General features: G+C 48.1%; 2 protein-coding genes and 1 long non-coding RNA gene across 3 annotated transcripts in view; 2 read left to right on the forward strand and 1 right to left on the reverse strand.

Moving 5' to 3' along the window:
* Positions 1 to 1453: 1453 nt before the first annotated feature.
* On the forward strand, positions 1454 to 5747 carry IFNLR1 (interferon lambda receptor 1). Its single transcript, XM_027740166.2, has 7 exons — positions 1454 to 1550; positions 2011 to 2134; positions 2374 to 2555; positions 2895 to 3037; positions 3498 to 3654; positions 4157 to 4275; positions 4475 to 5747. The coding sequence occupies exons 1-7, from the start codon at positions 1454 to 1456 to the stop codon at positions 5393 to 5395; spliced, it is 1743 nt and encodes a 580-aa protein (XP_027595967.2). The 3' UTR covers positions 5396 to 5747.
* A 3304-nt stretch (positions 5748 to 9051) lies between these two features.
* Positions 9052 to 16038, forward strand: IL22RA1 (interleukin 22 receptor subunit alpha 1). Its single transcript, XM_027740163.2, has 7 exons — positions 9052 to 9153; positions 11496 to 11628; positions 11985 to 12166; positions 13367 to 13551; positions 13992 to 14127; positions 14329 to 14450; positions 14902 to 16038. Exons 1-7 carry the CDS (start codon positions 9111 to 9113, stop codon positions 15877 to 15879), a joined length of 1779 nt encoding a protein of 592 aa, XP_027595964.1. The 5' UTR covers positions 9052 to 9110; the 3' UTR covers positions 15880 to 16038.
* The window catches only part of LOC120323245, a 41790-nt gene continuing 34362 nt past the window's right edge, over positions 11008 to 18435 (reverse strand). Inside the window, exon 5 of the long non-coding RNA XR_005563548.1 lies at positions 11008 to 11074. This is a non-coding gene — a long non-coding RNA (uncharacterized LOC120323245). The remainder of the gene's footprint in view (positions 11075 to 18435) is intronic.

Below are 18435 nucleotides of genomic sequence, written 5' to 3' on the forward strand. Positions count from 1 at the left end.
AAAGAGAAACTTCATAAAAACTAAATGAAATTAAACAGAGGCAGCAAAAACAGCCAAGGACAAGTTCCAGTAACAGAAGCCCATGGTGAGAAGAAATGGAGATTTTTGGAGTAAATTGTGACTGAAGAAACTCGTAACTTTGCCTCCTCCTGTGGCTCGAATCATACCATGTTCATGGAAATGAGACACTTGATGCATCCTGGTAAAAACACAGGCTTTGACCAGTACAAACCCAGCTCCATCAGCTCTTCTCCCGCTTAGTACCCAAACCCTGACACTCACAGGAGCAGCAACGGGCTGTCAGTTGGGCTGGGTGAGTTTTCCAGCTGGGGAAGAGCCAGGAAAACCCCTTTTCCCTACTCATTCCCTTTCCTCATGGCACAGGCCTGGAGGTGACTGTGATGGGAAAGCAGGAGAGCAGATGTGCCAAACAACAGCACAATCAATCCAGGGATTTCCCCCCTCCTCTCCCTGTGCACAGGATGCAGTGGCACAGCCATTCCAAGCACATCCCCCTGGGCATTGTACTTGTAACGTGGCTGAGCCGGGATATTTCTTGATTTTCTGAGACACACAGAACAAAACTGCTGCTCCTTGGCTTTGCTTCAGGAAGAACTGTGAGGGTGTGGGACACAGCAGCAACTTAGGAACCAGGCTGTGCCCCAGGAGAGCTCTGGAGTTGAAAGGAACCGTGTTGTGAGGACACAAACACCTTGTGAGTCTTGTGGCTGCAAATTCCAAGGCCAACAGCCAGTGTGCCCATGGATCTGGGAGCACAGGGGCCAAGCATGACCCATGTGCTGGCTCAGCCCTGGCAGCTGGTCCTGATCCTCAGGGAGATTTTTGGTCTCCTGACAAATAACTGGTAACCAAGTATAGGGAAGTTGCAGCACTGGCGCTCAGGAAACACAGGATTTAGCAGATGGATCCACGTCCTTTCACTTGCCCACAGTGGGAGATCCCTGTCCCACCTCTGCACCTCACCCCTGCATCTGGAAAGTGGAGTGATTCCCTGACTCCTGAAAAACGGGATGGTGACAGAAATAAAGAGAAAATCCTCGATCTCTTGTAAACACCAGGCTATCAGAGCACCCCACCCTTCCGGTTTTTATTGGTGGTGGTTATAAATAGATTCCTCCAGCAGTGAAACCTCAGTTGAGTTCTATTAATATTTCACAGCCACGCAGGTACATTCCAAAGGTCTGATTTTTAACGAGGTTGGGCTGGGCTTCCTCTGCCTTCCACAGCCTGTGCCGAGGAGCACTGGAGGGCGTAGTACTGCAACCTTTCACGCCTCCTTTCCCCAAAATTCCTCTCCCACGGGCTCCTTGCCTGGTCCAACGTGCAGGGCTGTGCTTGGCTGTACCAGGAAGGGAGGGTGTGCGCGTGTGTGCGGGGCATTATCTCCAGCATCCCCTGGATTCATAGAGCTTCAGCCAAGAAAAACAGCACCATGAAAAGGTGTCAAGGGAAGGAAGATGTGACCAGCGGGATGTTCTCCTGGAGGGTCAGAGTCCTGGTGGCTCTGTGCTTCCTGCACCGGGCTGGAGGTACCTGTTTGTTACTTTTCCTTTCACAACGTGGCTTTGCTTGTAGGAGGAGAGACAGATATGGGTAAATTTTAAGCAGTTTGAATGGGAATGATTCACACAAAGTGAGTTATTCCACGGCAAAGGCAATTTAAAATCTGTCTATAGAAGGGGTCTTGTTGAGGGCTAGTGATGGACGTACTGGTCTGCCAGGAAAAATAGGTGCCAGGAAAGTCCATGTGGCAGAGCTGGATGCTGCACCTCGCTGCATTCCTGGCAGGATCTGCCTGGGAGGATGTTTTATAAGAAATGAGGGAAAAAAAATTACTATATCACACCTGCTTCCATAGCCAATTTCCAGTTTTAAATGAACTGAGCTGCTCTGCCTCGAATTTTGACACCACCTCAATCAAAACCAGGTGATATTTCCTATCCCCAAAGATATTTTTAAATAATCCACATGATTTTCCCTTTTGATCAGGTCATGTTCGACTTCTCCCTCCTCAGAACGTTACACTACTGTCAAAGGATTTTGAAATGATTGTGACATGGGCTCCAGGAGAAGGGTCTCCCCAAGATGTGACATATACTGTGAGTTATGAAAGGTAAGTCTGATTGAAGGTGTGGCACAGGGCAAACAACTGTGCAACTCTGTTAATCAATGTCATAATGTTCAGTGACCTTTCAGCAAAAACCAAACGTTATCCACGTTGAAAGTGCTCCAAACTCCGAGCAAGATTTGGGACCCATCCTCCAAAACACTCCCTTCTCTTGCTGCGCAAGTTATGGCAAAACAACACGTTTAATATTATGGTAATTATGGTGTGGTTGTTTCTTCTTTCAGCAAGGATCACGAGGGCAAATGGCTGGAGGTTCCTCATTGCAGCAACATTCCCACAACCTCTTGCATTCTGACTTGTGAGCCTTCAAACATCTACGCTGAGGTCCGGGCTCGAGTGAGAGCTGTTTCGGGCCGACTCCAGTCACGCTGGGTAAAATCCCGGTTCAAGGATTACTATTCAGCAGGTGAGTCTGTCAGGTTCCAGCCTGGATGGAGGGACATCCCAGCAACAGTGTTGCCTGAGCAAATGAGCGGCTCACACACCACAGAAACAGAACTCAGGAGCTTTGTGGAGCACAAACTGCAACGAGCCCCGATCGGCTGAAAATCAAATTTGCGGCAAGAGTTGTCAGGATTTGTTCATCGGAGCTCCAGGTGAACAAACTGGCTTCAAGCTTTCCATATATCAGCAGGGCGATGTGGGGTAAAAAAGGTGTTCCTTTGCCTCCCTCCTGGTGTGGATCAGTCGCAGAAAGGTAAGACCCAAGCAAGCACCATTCTCATGTCTGGCTGCTCCGTTGCAGTGGAACTGGCTCCCCCCGTGCTCATCCTGAAGGTCAAGGAGAATTTAATCCATGTGAGTGCCTCCTTCCCTTTGCCCACCTGTGTGGAGAAGCTCACTTGGAAGTACGAACTGAACTACTGGAAAGCTGGATCTGAAGACAAGGTCAGTAAAAGTGGCTCTTCTTGGGGAGAAAGGAGGAACAATGGCCAGCTTGAACTGAAACAGCTTCAAATTTCTGCATCCAGGGCCTAGGGAAAAGGGACTGGCCAAACCAGAGTTAAACCAAAGCCAGAGAAAAAAAGTAGATGTGAGTGCATGTGTGTGTGTTGTGTGTGTGCACCTCCTTATTTTCTTGTCAGTTCCCCATTTTTATCAGGAAGGGGATGCTACACTACAGTCAATATCTGAGGTTTAAAACAACCACAGCACAGCACAGCTGGAAATCCCACCCTGGGATCCATAACCCTGGGAGAGATTCTTGCTTGGAGTGTCTCTCCATGCACCTCCCAACCCCTGCAGCCACACAACGTAACAAAGGGAATCATGGGCTGAAATGGTAGAGAAACACCACCCAAATAGTGAAAGAACCATCTCTCCAATCCTCTGTTTTGTTTCCAAACAGAAGAAATACGAAGATAAATTCAGGAGGGACTCAGTGACTATTAACACCACTGCACTCAGAGGCAACTACTGCTTTAGTGCCAGATCTATCTACGAAAGCTACCCCACAAAATACAGCAAATTCTCCCCACCAGTGTGTGTGCCATTAAACCACAAAGGTATGTGGACCTTTTTCTGGTCCTTCCCAGAAAAGGATGTGGTGGGACATCGAGTGGGATTAGGCCAAGTCAAAGATTTCCACCAAAACTAGCTCTTCAAAACCAACAACAACAACAATGGGCTTCCCGTTAAAGGGTTGGATTTTCTAGTGAACGGTTCCTGCTTTCTGGAGAAACATTTTCACTTAAAAAAGCCAACCCTGAAATGTTTGCTGAACGTCCTGAATATTGTTGTGCTCTTGAGGGAAATTTGGGGAAAAATATGTGAATAAAGCTTCATGTTTTCCCCGATCCAAGTAAAGCATTGGCTGGTATGAACATTCCTTTGTGACCATGACTTAGAGTCTGATCTTAGGCAGGTCTGTTCTCCTTCCTCTGCATTTGCAAAATGCAGATCTTGAGCCCACCATTTTTTGAGATTTCTGAAAGAACAGCTGAATAGAAAGCCCACAATTGCTACAAAAACAGCACCAACAGGAGATTATTTTTTCTTCTTCACCAGTGAAGTTCCCACTTCCTGCCATGATCCCTGTGTTTGTCCTCCCCATCTTCCTGATTGGTACCTTCATCCTCTGCTTTTTGAAACAAGATGCCAAGCAAAGGAAGACGCCTCAGGCTCTGGTATGGCCCAGATTCTGGGGTCCCCTCCTGACTCAAAGTCTTGCTGGTTTTCAGAGGGGAACTGGGGAGGAGTGGGGAAGGGGGTTCTGCACGTCTCAGTTTTATGTTTATAAGTCCCATTTTAAGTAGGCTTTCCTGTATCCAAACTTTTATTTTAAAAGCATCACTAACTGACTGTCTCCCTCCTTTTCCCTGGCAGGATTTTCGTCGCTTCCAAGCTGCTGGAGCAGCCTTTCCCTCGGAGCTCAGTGAGAAGGAATTCTGCAGTGATGATCTGACCTGCACAGAGAAGCCAAGGGCACAAAGAAACACAGGCAGAGCCTTAGCAAGGAACAACCTACCACAGGTGGCTTCTTTCCTATCACCATCACCATCATCATCATCAGATGAGGAGGAGGAGGAGGAGGAGGAGGAAGACAGCGGTACTTTCATCCCATACAACCAAGTGACTCGCTTTCCAAAGAGACATCTCAACTGCCAACTACCCCAAGCAGTTCAGGGGAAAACAAGCTTGGATTCAGGAACTGGAGGTCTCTCTGTGGACAGTGAATCTCTGCTTGACCTCAGTACCTCAGGTTTCTCCTCCTTCCCAGAGAGAAAGGATGAGGTGGACCCCTCGGGATCCCAAGCAAATGAGGAGGCATCCCTTTCTCACAGTTCCTCTTTAGGGACAATATCCCTCACTGATGTGAGATTCCCAGGTTTCAGTGAACAGCACGAGGCAGACAGGGGTGAGAGCCTGGAAATGACCCTCCTTCATCCACTGATGGAGGGGGTTTGTGCCCAAGGCCCTCCCGGTGAGCACCACCCGCAGCAGGAGGGTCATCCCTTCACCAGGTATCACCAGAAATCAATCACTGATCTGCAGGGCCAGATCCACGGGATATCCCAGCTCGGGAAGGATCCCAGCATCCAGCTGCTCATCCCCTTACACACTCTGCAGGTGGCAGCAGATGAAGGGATCTCGAGTGACTGTGACAGCGACAGTTCTACCGAAGGGACACCTCCCACATCCACGGTGCTGAGTGACACCTTTGGACCTTCAAACACGGGGGACAAATATGATCCAAAGTTTCAATTCAAAGGCTACAGCCATGCACATTACTTGGGAAGGACCTAGAGTACCCAGAGTGCCTGGAAAATGCTGGAGAGCTCCAGATATCCAGGCAAGGAGACCTGAACAAGGACAAATATCTTGAGAGTGACGCTGTTTTTTTATTTATTCACTTCAAGTTTTCTCTGCTGATGTCTGGCCTATCAAGGCATATGACTTTAGGGACACAGGAGGTGTAATTAATTTCCCAGTAACCTCTGTACACTGTCCCAATGTACTGTGGTAAGGTGCTCAGGCTCTGATTAGAGCCAGGGGTGAGTCAGGCAGAGGTATCTCGGGAGGTTTCACACAGCAAACAGGCACTGCCTCCTGTTCACCCAAAACTTCAGAGCAAGGGAGCTGCTACATGTGAGTTATGAAAGGCAAAACCACAACCCAGACTGGTGTGAAACCATCAGCTGGGCCCTGAAAACACAGTGTTGTGTCTGCACGTTGATTTGGAGGAGATTTTAAACTGTTTACATCACATTTGCTCCTCCCCAACTGCAGAACTGCACCTCTGCTGGGCTGGGAGCACCTTACAGAGACAGTCAGCAACATCTGTTTTTTGTGGGATGGAAAGTTCTCTACCTCAGCCTAAAAAGATCACCTTCTGTGTTCCAACAGAGGGAGAAATATGCAGCATGTTTGTTTATTTATTTTTGTTTTATATGAATATACTTACAGAAGCTGAAACTCCTCCTGCTGTGCAGAGTGTCTGAGAGCAATAATATTTTGATATTTTTATATATAACTCCATGTGTGTGTGTTTTTGTGTCCCAGAGCTACAAAGGGTGACTGCAGCTCATCCTGAAAAATATTACATTTTAAAACAGGACCCCACCTGGGCCTTCCTAATGCTTTGGTTGGAGTAGAATCCTATGAGACTTCCCAGACAGGCCATCCTGGGCACTGAAAAACCAGGACTGTGACCCTCTCTCTGAACAAAGAATCACGGAGTGGTTTGGATTGGAAGTGACCTGAAAGCTCATTTCATTCCAGGCCCCTGCCCTGGGCAGGGACACCTTCCACTAGCCCAGGTTGCTCCAACCTGGCCTTGGACACTTCCAGGGATCCAGGGGCAGCCACAGCTTCTCTGGGCAACCTGTGCCAGGGCCTCCCCACCCTCACAGGAACAATTTCTTCCTTATATCTAATCTAGATCTCCCCTCTGTCAGTTTAAAGCCATTATCCCTTGTCCTATCACTATGTGCCCTTGTAAAAAGTCTTTTTATACTGAAGTATAAAGAGAGAGCCTTTGTGTGGAGGACACACCGAAAAGCAAAGCCTTAAAAGAAAGAGGGAAACACCCCCCAGCCATTCTCTGCATTCAGGGAGAGTTGTCTCAGATGAGGGAAGGGTGTTGATGGAGGGTATTAAAGCTGAAATCTTTACAGAATCAGGAGAACAATATTTGAAAGGAGGAGGGGGTGATAGGAGGGTTTGGGAAGGGCTTTGAAGCAAGATGTGCTAATTAAGGGCCTGGATTAAAGTGGGAGGTTGGAGAAAGGACCCATCAACTAGAATTATCCTTTTTTTTCTTGCCTGTCCTCTGCAAAGTGTCCTTTGGTACATCCTGCATTGTAATCCCTCCACTTCATTTAGAAAGATACAGATGATACAAACGTAATCACCACCCAATTTCTTGTGCAATCAAGGAAAAACCCCCAGGCTTTGAGTTACAGGAAGCTCTGGAGTTGTGTAAGCTCTACAAAATTATTTTGACATGTCACAGCTCTGCAAACAGGGCCTGGGATCAGTTCTTTGTCTTTCCAGGGAGCTGAGGGACAGGCTGCAGGGCCAGGTGAGCTGCACTGGGGGAGGCAGCATCCCACTCCTCCACGTTTTCTTTCAGCAGGGCCTGAGACCTGTTTTCCACTGCAAAAGGGTCAGTCACAGCCAGAGCACATGTAGCACATGCTGCAGCCCCCCTCGACTGTGAGGGAGCTGAAAGTTTGAGGAGGTTTGGAAGTTCGAAGCCAAGAGCTTAATTTCAAACTTGAAAGTAGAGATTTGGAAACCTTCAGGCACCTAAAGATTCAGGGAGGTGCTTCCTGGGCTGTTTAAAAGGTGGCATCTTGCTAGAAATAAGGGCAGGAATGAAGTTGGAAGTTATATTCTCAAAACTAAAGTCTCAGGTACAATCCAAGGTCCCTCATCCCTGCCCTGTCACACAGCAGAGGCACAAGGTAGTGACGTGAGTGAAGGAAAAAAGTGGAAATACTTTAGCAGGTCATTCAGGGAACACCCTAAGGAAGAGTTATACTTAACTAGATGTGGGCCACGCTGGTGGATAGGTGTGTCTTGTTTAACACACCTGTGAGGCTTCTGCCTTTGTCCAGGTGAGGTGAGAAAGACAAAATGCCCAGTGGTGCATCATGGCATGGTTGGAGCCCTGTTAACACCCCAGCAGAGCAGGGAACAGAAAGAGCTTCAGGAACAGACAATCCACGAGGTAAAGAGGGAAGCAGAAGGGGTAGCTGGGATTTGTGGAACTTTGGTGGAACTTGACCTTTATTCAGTGGTCCAGTTAGTCCTGGGCAAAGCTGAGGGCTGAGGACAGGAGCCCCAGCTGTGAAGAGGGGATAAGATAAAGCAGAGGAATGAGCCACAGAGGTTACCCAGTTTTTGAAAAAGGAATAGCCACGCTACAAACAGTCAAAAGCAGTGGCTCAGGGAGTGTCCTAAGCCTCAAATACAGGCTGCATGTGTGAAGCCTTCTCCTCTTGGGATATCTTGGGTAAAATAAGCAGCATGCAGAGGTACCAGTTCTCAAGTGTTCTATGCACCTGGTGGTTCTAAACCTGCATCTCCTGGAGATTTCAGTTTTGATGGAAGAAGGAAATGTCTCTCCCTCTTCTGAGAAAAACCTGAACATGTAATTTAATAACACCTTAAATAACTGAGCAGGCTATGGAAAAGGAACTGTATCTCACAAACTCCCAGTTCTTACCACCAGGCATTCAGGGTATCCCAAACAGAGCCTTAAATTGGAAACAGACACAAAAATAAACTGTAGATCTACAGTGGCCCCTGCACAAAGCACGTGCTCCTCCTGTGGAAAGGCCACCTCCTTTCTACCTCCTTCCTATGTCAGGTGAGAGAACTTCTGCACCCACCTGGCAGGGCAGAGCAGGGCAGAGCTGAGGAGCTGCCAAGGCTGCAGCAGGGCACGTGCTGGTCATTTGGTTCCCATCCAAGGTCAGTGTGAAGAGTGTAAAAACAAAGTGATCTGGCTGACTTTCACTTTGAGAAAGTACTCAAGGGTTTTTCTTGAGGAAATAGGTGTATTACTTGCAGCAGGCATTAAAGCCAAGCAGGTGCACCAGCACTAAGTTTTAATTTCTAGAGTTTCAACAAGCCCGAGTCGCCCGACCAGAAAAGCCAGGCTCAAACCCCAGAAACCTCAGGGAGGGCTTTTGGGCAGGAAGCTCTCAGCAAAAAGGTATTTGGCTCTTTTTCAAGATTTGAGGGACTTTCTGAGCCTCTGGCTCGTGCACCTTTGTACAGTCAGGTGGGGAGAGGTGCTCCCGTGGTGGCTCCCGCGCTCCCTCACACATGCGCACGGCTCGGGGCTGGTGAGCTCAGATCCCAGGGAAGGCGGGATAGGAGCTCTGCAGCCTGTTACTGAGCAACAAATCCAGCCTGGCCTCACAAGAAAGAATTTACCTCTCATGAAAGGTGATTCACCTGCACGCAGGATCAACCGCCTGCCCTCCCAGCCCAGCCTGCACAGGGATTCATGAAGCGATTCCTGCTCGTCCTGGCTGGATTTGCAGTGGTCGGTAAGTCCTGACTTCTCCTTCTTTCCTGTCACTAATTGGGGTGTTTCTGCTTGATCCTGTAGTATGGGACATACTTCTATCATGTTTACTGAATTAACACCTAGAGAGTGAGCTGTTGTCTGAGGTTGCATAAAACTTGTTTTCCGTGTTGTTCTCTCCTTTTTATAATTCCCGTGTGGGTTGAGGTGCTCACTGCTTGAAGGATTAGTAGGGAGGCAAAAAGATTCTTTCACTTCAAAGCATTTGCCACTGGTGTGTTACAACCCAAATCCTACAGGAGTAAAGGATATTCCTTGATTTCAGTGGGCTTTGGATCAGTCTCCTTGTGTCTCAAGCAGAGACACAAATGAACAAATAACCCTGGTTTTAAAAGAGGTGCAAACAAATAATGTAATCTGAAAATCACAGAATCATCACACAGTGGTTTGGGTAGGAAGGGATATTGAAGAACATCCAATTCCACCCCCTGTCATGGACAGGGACACCTTCCACTAGCCCAGGTTGCTCAGAGCTCCATCCAATCTGGCCTTGGACACTTCCAGGGATGGGGCAGCCACAGCTTCTCTGGGCAACCTGTGCCAGGGCCTCCCCACCCTCACAGGGAAGGATTTCTCCCTTATATCTAATCTAAATCTACCCTCTAAAAGCCATTTAATCCTACTCCAGATATGGCAAACTCACTCCTGGGATAATGAAGGATAAACTTGCTGTTTCCAAACTCCAGCTTGTCATTATCTGCTCCTGTCTGTGCTCCTACATCGCAGGGAAGGCGCCTTCAGAAACTCCTAGGACAGAAGGTCTGTCACTGTGAAATATCCTGGTTTTCCCCTGCCCACACTTGACTGTGCTTGTGTTACACTGCTTTGCATAACTGTTTTAGTGTGGATAAATGTGGGAAGACAGAGATTTCCTACTCCTGATACGATCAGGGTATTGGTGACTCAGTTTTCAATGTGCTCAGACAGGGAAACCCACCCACCCCCTTCCTACAGCAGGACGGGGGTGCTGAGCCTTGAACGAGCAGAGGCAGGTGTTGAAATAAGGGCAAAAGCTGGACCAGATTTCAGTCCATTCCTGTGTCATTTCCCTGCCCAAATGCCACACACAGCCCTGAGGATGGATCTGTGCCTTTCTGCCTGGCTGTCCTCCCCTGCAGCCGGCTGGTTTAGCTGCTGGCACTCAGCTCTGCTCCAGGGAGGCAGCAGGAGGGAAAGCTTGGAGCAGGATCTGGATGTGATTTAGCCTCTGCTCCTCCACAGCTGCTTAATGGGATCTTGTCCAAGTCACCCCCATCCTGTCCTCAGTTTTCCCTCTCTACTTTCACTTGCTCACCCCCTTCTCTAACAAGGGATCTCATTCATTTTGAGCACCATGGTGGGACTGATCACTCTCAGCAAGCATAGGCTGAAGCCCACCCATGTTCCAGGTGTTTATCAACACCACAAACTGCATTGAGTAATGTATAAATGATCTCCCTTTGAGGATCTGTCTATAAATTGAATTTACGGAGCTTACAAGTCCTGAAGGTTGCCCTGCAATTTAGAACCTTGTGACTCAGCCTTGGGAAATTTTGCAGTGTTTATTCTCACGGCGGGAGACAAAAGTCTGTAGGACATTTCTGCAGCACCTGCTCAGAGGGACTATGGTTGTGTCCTGCTCTACAGGGCCACATTTGTCAGGGACAGGTGACATCCCTGCTCACCAAAGCCAGAGCCCACCCTCTGTGGGGCAGAGGAGCAGGGCTTGGGAAGCAGGGAGCTGGGTGAGTTGTTTGCTTTCAGCCCGGCACACCCAGATCAGAGTCCGGACGTCGGGTCCCTGCGTGTCACTCCACAGATCGACCCAATAAAACACGGAGCAGGAGAGGTCAACGGCAGCCACATCTTCAGGGATGTGAAACTGAGCTCTGCAGGCCACTTCCCTGAGTAGGGGCAGAAAGCAGAGGCATTCATAGACATGATTCTGGTCTTGAAAACAGGTTATTATTCTTATTTTACCATTATTCTTATTTTACCGGTTTTGTTTTCACTACTTTAAAAGAAACTTGACAAGAAATTCAAGGATTCTCTCTCTGGCTTGAGTTTTTGAGGCCTTTCTGTGTAACTTCCTGCCTTACATTTCTTTGGGATGAGTCAACAATCTGCAAGGTGTATATATGGTGATGTGTGCAGGGTTTGAAGTCTTGTTCTGCTCAAGCTTCTGCTTTGCAGCCCAGCTCTAGCAAAATATCAGGAAGTGGCATCCCTGATATTTCTGTTCACTAAACAGCACCAGACCCACGTTCATCTGAGGGCTGAGATGCCAGAATATGCTTTTTAATACCAGTTTCTTTGCTCCTCCAGGTATTGTGAGTACAGGGAGATCACCATGTCTGAAACGTGCAGTGTTTTCTTCCACGAACTTTGAGAACATCCTGACCTGGGAAACAGAAGCAGATATCCCCCCTGGCACTGTATTTGAGGTCCAGTACAAACAGTATGTGAAGTTTGCTTCTTTTTGGGAGTTGTGCTGTTTTTAGGGAGAGAAAGAAGGGCCAATAAACAAAAGCTGGTTTTGCTGTTTTGCTGTTACGGAAATGGCTCTGCTTGGAGAAGAGCTCAGCGAAGGACAGGATTATTCAAAGTGGTACACGATGCTCAGTTGAGCAAATATTTTACATCTTAGGTTGCCAACTTTACTCCCTTACTGAGCTACTCTTTGCCTTCAGCAACTTCCTCCTCTATTCCCTCATTCCCACGCAGGTGTGAACAGTTTTCTTCCTCCGGTCCCATCCTACCAAACAAACTAAAAGCTTCTTGTTGGTTTGTTTGGTTTTTTTTTTTAAAACTCAGGTATGGAGAAAAATCCTGGCTCCCCAAGGCCGAGTGCCAGAGTATCACCCAGCACTTCTGCAACCTCACTGGTGAGACAGAGAACTTCACAGAGCATTACTACGCCCGGGTGAGGGCGACGGGCCGGAGCGGCTGCTCCTCCGGCTGGGTGCGCTCCGAGAGGTTCGAGCCCAGGAAAGAGAGTAAGTACCCAGCCCAAAGCCCCCAAATCCCGCTTGTTGGGGAGCCAGCCCCGCTCTCACTGGTGTTTAGGGCAGCACCTCCCCTGATTTCAGTGTTGGAGGGCTCCTGTGCTTGCTAAGGGAGGGAGAGAAGGCCTGAAGGTTTGGTGCAAGGAGGCAAATGAGCAAATGGGCTCATTTGATCCAACATCAAAGTGGGACTACAGGGGAAAAGGAGAAGCCAGGTGTCTCTGATTCTGTGAGTCTCTGACCCCATGACTCTGTGCCCTTGAAGGAAGAGCTGCTATTAAGGCTGATGAGAGGCAGAAGGAAATTAGTAAGACACAACCCAAGGACAGCCAGTTATAAAGTCCCAGGAGCTTTGAAATGTGAGTTCCTGAAAATTGGGATAAGCATCCAGCCCCATGGATACTTCATGTTCCCAGCCCTTAAGTGAGCCCTCCTACAGACACACAGCACAGCCTTTGGAAGCATTATTGGTTCTGTGACTAAACTCTTCCCACTGCATATTCACCCAGAATAATTCCAGGTGCCAATCAATGATCGTGAAGAGCCTTCAGATCTTTGCACCAAAAGAGCCACAGGCTGCTTTGGTCATTAAACACTCACTGTCATTGCAGTGTGGGCATCACACACGAGGTGATCCTGCCTCCCAGAGCTGCTCTTTGCAGCTTCATGTTTCCAAACTACAGATCCATGAAGGAATCCCACTGCTGCTCTTAGAGCTGCTGCTAGAGCTGGGGTTAAACCTCTGTTTAGTGCTGGGTGTAACATGTGCCTGTCACTAGGGATAAGTGTAGACACAAAAGACCTGAACTACTCTAAAATCTGGCATAGGTTGGGAATAGGGGTTTTACCTGAGTGCCCTGTGGTGGGATTTCACACCATCACACACACGGGGGAGGATGTCCCGGGGAGGGACAGGGAAGCAACGTGGAATCACTGAGAAGAGGGTCCTAAGGAAAAGCCTGGGGCAGGAACTCCTAGGAACAAACACTGGCTGAGTGTGGCAGAACCCCACAGCACCTGTGTCTCCAGTTGCCTGACTTTTCCCATGCTCACACAGCTCAAACCCTTGTTGTGCACGAGCAGAAGGAATAATTCCAGTGAGTCTGGGGGGGATTGTGGTGTATTTAAGATGACCTGATAATTATCAGCTTCACCCTTCACAGCTGACAGTGCCTGTTGTGTCTTTCCCAGCTGTCATAGGAGCCCCACAAGTGGAGTACATTCCCCATGTACGGTCCATAAAGTTTCTCATCCGGCCCCCCTACACTCCCCTGAGGGGGGAGGACAACCAGCAGCTCACCGTGGAGGACATTTACAGCAAATTTGGGGCTGTTGGTTATCACCTGACAATATTCAACCAAAGGACACACCAGCAGGTAAAGCACAACCTCAGGCTGTGATTCTGTAAATCACATTTTGGGTAAGATGGAGGAGGATCTCAGAGCTTACACACGATGGAGGAGATTTCTGATGGGACAGGGAAAGTCTCGGAGTCTTTGACTCTCAGCAGACAATGGGAACTTTAAGCATTCCTCTTAAATTCTGGAAAAGAAACTGGAGTTTCTGAGGGTACTGTGACTAAAAAGATGACTTAATTAGTTCAAGTCTCGAGAAACTGAAATGCAAAATTAAAAAGAGCAACAACAGAAAGCAAAGTGATGTAAATATTTAGAATTCCATACGTACAGAATGATTATAGCACTAAAACACCTTATCAAGTAAAATAATATTTTATGCTGAATTTTGCAGTCTGATTTGAAGAAAATGTAGCATTTAATCTTTCTAAAATACAGATTTTACCTTTGTTTTCAAACAGCGGACAAAGAATGAGCACAACAAAGAATTTGAAGTTTCCGACTTGGACCCAGACACGGAATATAATGGAACAGTTTATATGTATCTCCTCCAGAAAAGCAGCAAATCTCAAGTGTTTTGGGTTAAAACACTAGAAGGTGAGCTGTTCATTCTGCTGATTGAAAAGTCCAGCTGGGATACTGGATACACAAAATACACTGATTTTCATCAAGGAACACCAACTTAAATAATTTAAAAATTAAGTGCTATGAGATGAAACCTGTAACACCATTTAGCTAATCTGGTGCAGCTTTTCTAATCCAACCCTCTTTCCACTTGTTCTCTTCCCCACTAACCAGACAAGACGTGGGTTCTCTACAGTCTGGTGGCCCTGGGATTCTGTGCTGGGCTGGTGTTTGCTGCCGCTGGTTACGTGATCTACAAATACGTCAAACAACACAGTGCCCAGCCCATGGCTCTGGTGAGTGTCCATCAGCCCCTGCAGCAGAGCTTTAAGGTCATAAAATCCCAGAATAGCTTGGGCTGGGAGGGACCTGAAAGATCAGGGATTCTCACTCATCCTTCACCTCCCACACTGAGTGCTGGGTCTTCACGTGAGATGAGCTTCAGGGATAATAAAGTATAATAATAAAATAAAAGGTTATTTCCACACTGTGCGTAAGTTAAAGGAGGAGTTTTCCTTCCTCGTGTTTTAGGATTGCAGAGTTGATACACAGTGAGAGCTGCCTGTATTCCTGTGAGGGGACATTCCCCAGGAAAAGAGGAGTTCTTCTGTCAGCAGAGCAGATCCCTGGTGGTTGTTACTGGCTCTTACTGACACTTCTCCAAGGAAAATTTTAAAGAACCAAAAGCAAACCTTCAAGGTTACAGCTTCTTGTTAATAACTCCTGCTTGTTTGTCTACTCCAACAGGACTTCAGAGGGATTTCATCGTTCCAGCCTCTCACACTGACAGTGGAGCACATCATAAAGCCCATTAGTTTATCCAAACCTTCCCTTTTCACCTCTGAAGTGCCGCTGCAACAGATCAGCCAACAACTGGACCGAGCACTGGAGCCACCACAGCCTTCCTGCCCCCCAGAAAGTGGCTATCAGCAACAGGCAGAGGTGCCAACATTCCAGCTGCCCCCTCAGCCGTCCTGCAAGGAAATTGCAGCTCCGACCGGTTACGCTCCTCAAAAGGCCCAGCAAAGCATTCCCGCTGCCACGTCCAGCCAAACCCTGCCCCTGACCTACGGGCTGTGCGTCGAAGGCACAGACCACGGGTACGAGAATTTGCAGCCAGACCAAACGCTGAAGGAAATCTCCCCAGGTCGTTTTGCTGATGGAAAGCTCACGACCCAGGTGCTGGGGAAGAGCTGCAGCCGCTGGAATTACAAAGAACAGCAGCCAAAGGTGGCGTTGTGGGGGAGCAGGGGCAGAGCAGAGCCAGTGCCCTTCCAGGGCAGCCCTGGGCAAACGCAGCTGCTGCTGCAGAGTGACAGGGTGGAAAATCCGGAGCGTGGGCCCCAGTTGTCCCTGTCTTTGCTGAAACAAGGAGGATGCTACAGACAACAGGCAGCAGGACTGCCACTGCTCCTGCCTGCAGGGAACGCTGGCACGGACTGTGCTCCAGGGGAGGAACTGTCAGCACCCCTCCTCTCCTCCGTCCGGACTGGTAACCACTCCCCTGGAGAGGACAACACGGAGCAGTGGATGTTGCCAGATCCATTCCCACATCCTGCAAAGCAAATGCAGCTCCCAGAGACTCCAGACATGGAAATGTTCCCGGCAGCAAAGGGGCTGAGCTGCACAGACACTCTCCCAGGCCGGGGCAGTGGCACTGCTCTCACTATGTTCTTCAAGGATTTGGAGTTAAAACTACAGGGGGATGAGGATGGGAACACATAATTCTGTTAGGATGACAACGATGTTAAAATCCAGATTATGTTTTCTTGCATGAAACGGAAGCAATGCAATAAAAACAGCTAATCCTGGATGGATTAACACGGCACAGGGTTGTCAGACTGTCCCACCGTGGAGATTGGTACCTTTACTGACATAATTACTTCTTGGGTCACTGCAATATTGTGTCTTTTCACTTATTTCTTGCACATTCTTCAAACTTATTATGAGTTGGACTACTTTAAAAGCTGAGTTAAGATTCAGGTTCAAATTCCAGATTCAGTTTACTGAAAATTTAGCAAAATTTACAACAGAAACTGCCTTTGCCCTTTACCAACACCAAAGATCCAGGTCCAAGACATATCCAGCCTTTGAAGAAATTCAGGGATGCAAACCTAAAAGAATGAAATGTACCATGGTACAGTAAAAGAATTAAACAGAGATTGGTGGATATATGATTCTTGGAAAACAGTAGGCTACTTCCCTGCAATGGACTTAGTCACTGAACTGGGTAACAGCTCCTGATGCAGCACTTCTGTGAAACACGTCCTTGTCCTGCTGTGCTCTTTAAAGCCTTTAGCACTTGCACAGTCACAAAAGGCAATCTAAATTCTACTTGTTCAGGGGACAGGGGAGGAAATTATTTTTCATTCAGAGGAAGGCAGAGTTCAGCCTGTTGATTTCCACTGCTGTGGTGAAAAAAATGTGCGTGATGACATCAGTTTTAGGGGAGAACTGAAACCATTTATAGGAATAAGCAAGGCTTGAATGGTATGGGGAAGTATTTGCTCAAAGAGCCAAAGGCTGACCAGAGGCAAAACTCAGCTGTTCTCACTCTAAGTGCACTTGGGTGTTTTCTCACTCCAGGGAAACTGAAGCTAAAGGCTGAACTCCTCTTGCTTTGGGGTGATTTTGCAAATCAACAAGGGCCTTGTGAAGTAAAGATTTTTCATGATTCAAGCCAGGATTAAAGGACTGGTCTTAGAAACTTTCCAGGCAAAGATTCAGCTCTGAACTGCAGCAGCACTGACTGACAAAGCACTGTGGCCATGTTGTGTGAGGCCAGAAGGTCCAGGTGTGGTGAAGAGCTGTCATGGCACAGGGTTTGAAAGGTTTAAATATGTGCAGGGTTTGGGTGGAGACCAGAGGGACATTTCCACTCCTCACCCCTCTTCATACCATTCAGTCCCAAAGGGTTTGTGGAATGTCCTTTGATCTCTGTCACGTGCTTTGTGCCCCAAAACACCAACACTCAGAGAAACTCTGCAGCTACAGGAGCTGCAGCAGCCCAGCTGTGCTGATTCCGAGGAGTGTGAGACCCCAGGGGTAATATTTTTCCCTACTAAAGACCCCCTGGAGAGGCTTTTAAAGCCAGTGATGCCAATTACCTTATTCAGAGTTGCCTGTGGGCTGCATATCTTGTGTCAACAGCATTCCCAGCCACGCTGCTCAGGGAATAATCAAATGCCACAATGTCAACATTTTGGCTTGTGTTGTGAAACATAACCCCCAGCACAGGATCAGTATGGGCAGCCTCGTGTGGAAGGAAGAGGGGCCTTGGGAGAGCATTTGAAGATGCTGTTAAAAAATCCATTATTTTCTATTTTAAAAGCCTTTTCAAATCCATCTGCAGACCCCCTGCCACAGGGTCTGGCCATGTCCAGACTGTAATACATGTATCATCTTGGTGGAGGGGAGATGGTAACTGAGGTGCAGAGAGTCTAGGAATGGGTTTTTAGAATGTCTGTAGGTTCCTAAAGATGCAAAGTGTCCCAGATTTGGGACATCCATCTCTCCCTCAGGAACCTTGAACACCTTCAAGGCTACATTGCCTCTGACTGCACAGAAGGGCTGTGTATGGCAGGAATGATTCCAGCCCCATCCCATCCTGCCTGTTCCACCCTTCCCAGCAGCAGCTGGGATGGTCAGGGATCCCGGGCAGGAGGGAGGCTCTGAGCCGTGTCCCGAGGAGGTGACTGACTCCAATATTCCCGATTTCCTGCTCTCACCATGGCTTAGTCAATGTTTATCTTTTAGGCCTTGATCTTCTAAGCAGAAGGACATTGGTTCTTGTCTCATGAGTCACCTCTTCAGTTTTACAGGAAGATCAACCCTTCTAAAACTGTTTCTCTCCAGAAAATCTTGGAAAGAGGTGTTGACGTTGTTGAACTTTATTGGAGCTGCACAAGGAATGTGTCATCCATCCCTCATCAACCTGTGCTGACCTCACTGCCTTCAGCTTCCCTGCTGTTCAGAACCAAGCTGATGCCCTTGTTTGTGTCAAACAGCTGCTCCAGGACCTCGTTATCTCTGTCTCCTGCGTACGAACATATTCAGATTAAACAGCAGGATTTCAACACTGTTTCAAAGGTCATCCCATGCCAGCCACCTGTGCCCAGCAACACGCTGTTCCTCAGCTATCCTGGCTTTCCCAGATAACAGTTCTGATAGCTGCAGATAATAACCATGGGAGTGCCCTGCCACGAAGCCCGTGGGTATGGCCAGGCAGATGTCCCGGCGATGACAGGGGAGCGTGGCAGTCCCAGTTGTCCCAGGGACATC

The sequence above is a fragment of the Pipra filicauda genome, unplaced genomic scaffold (assembly GCF_003945595.2).
Source record: "Pipra filicauda isolate LSUMZ 115617 unplaced genomic scaffold, ASM394559v2 scaffold219_size1829416_pilon, whole genome shotgun sequence".
Lineage (NCBI taxonomy): Eukaryota > Metazoa > Chordata > Aves > Passeriformes > Pipridae > Pipra > Pipra filicauda.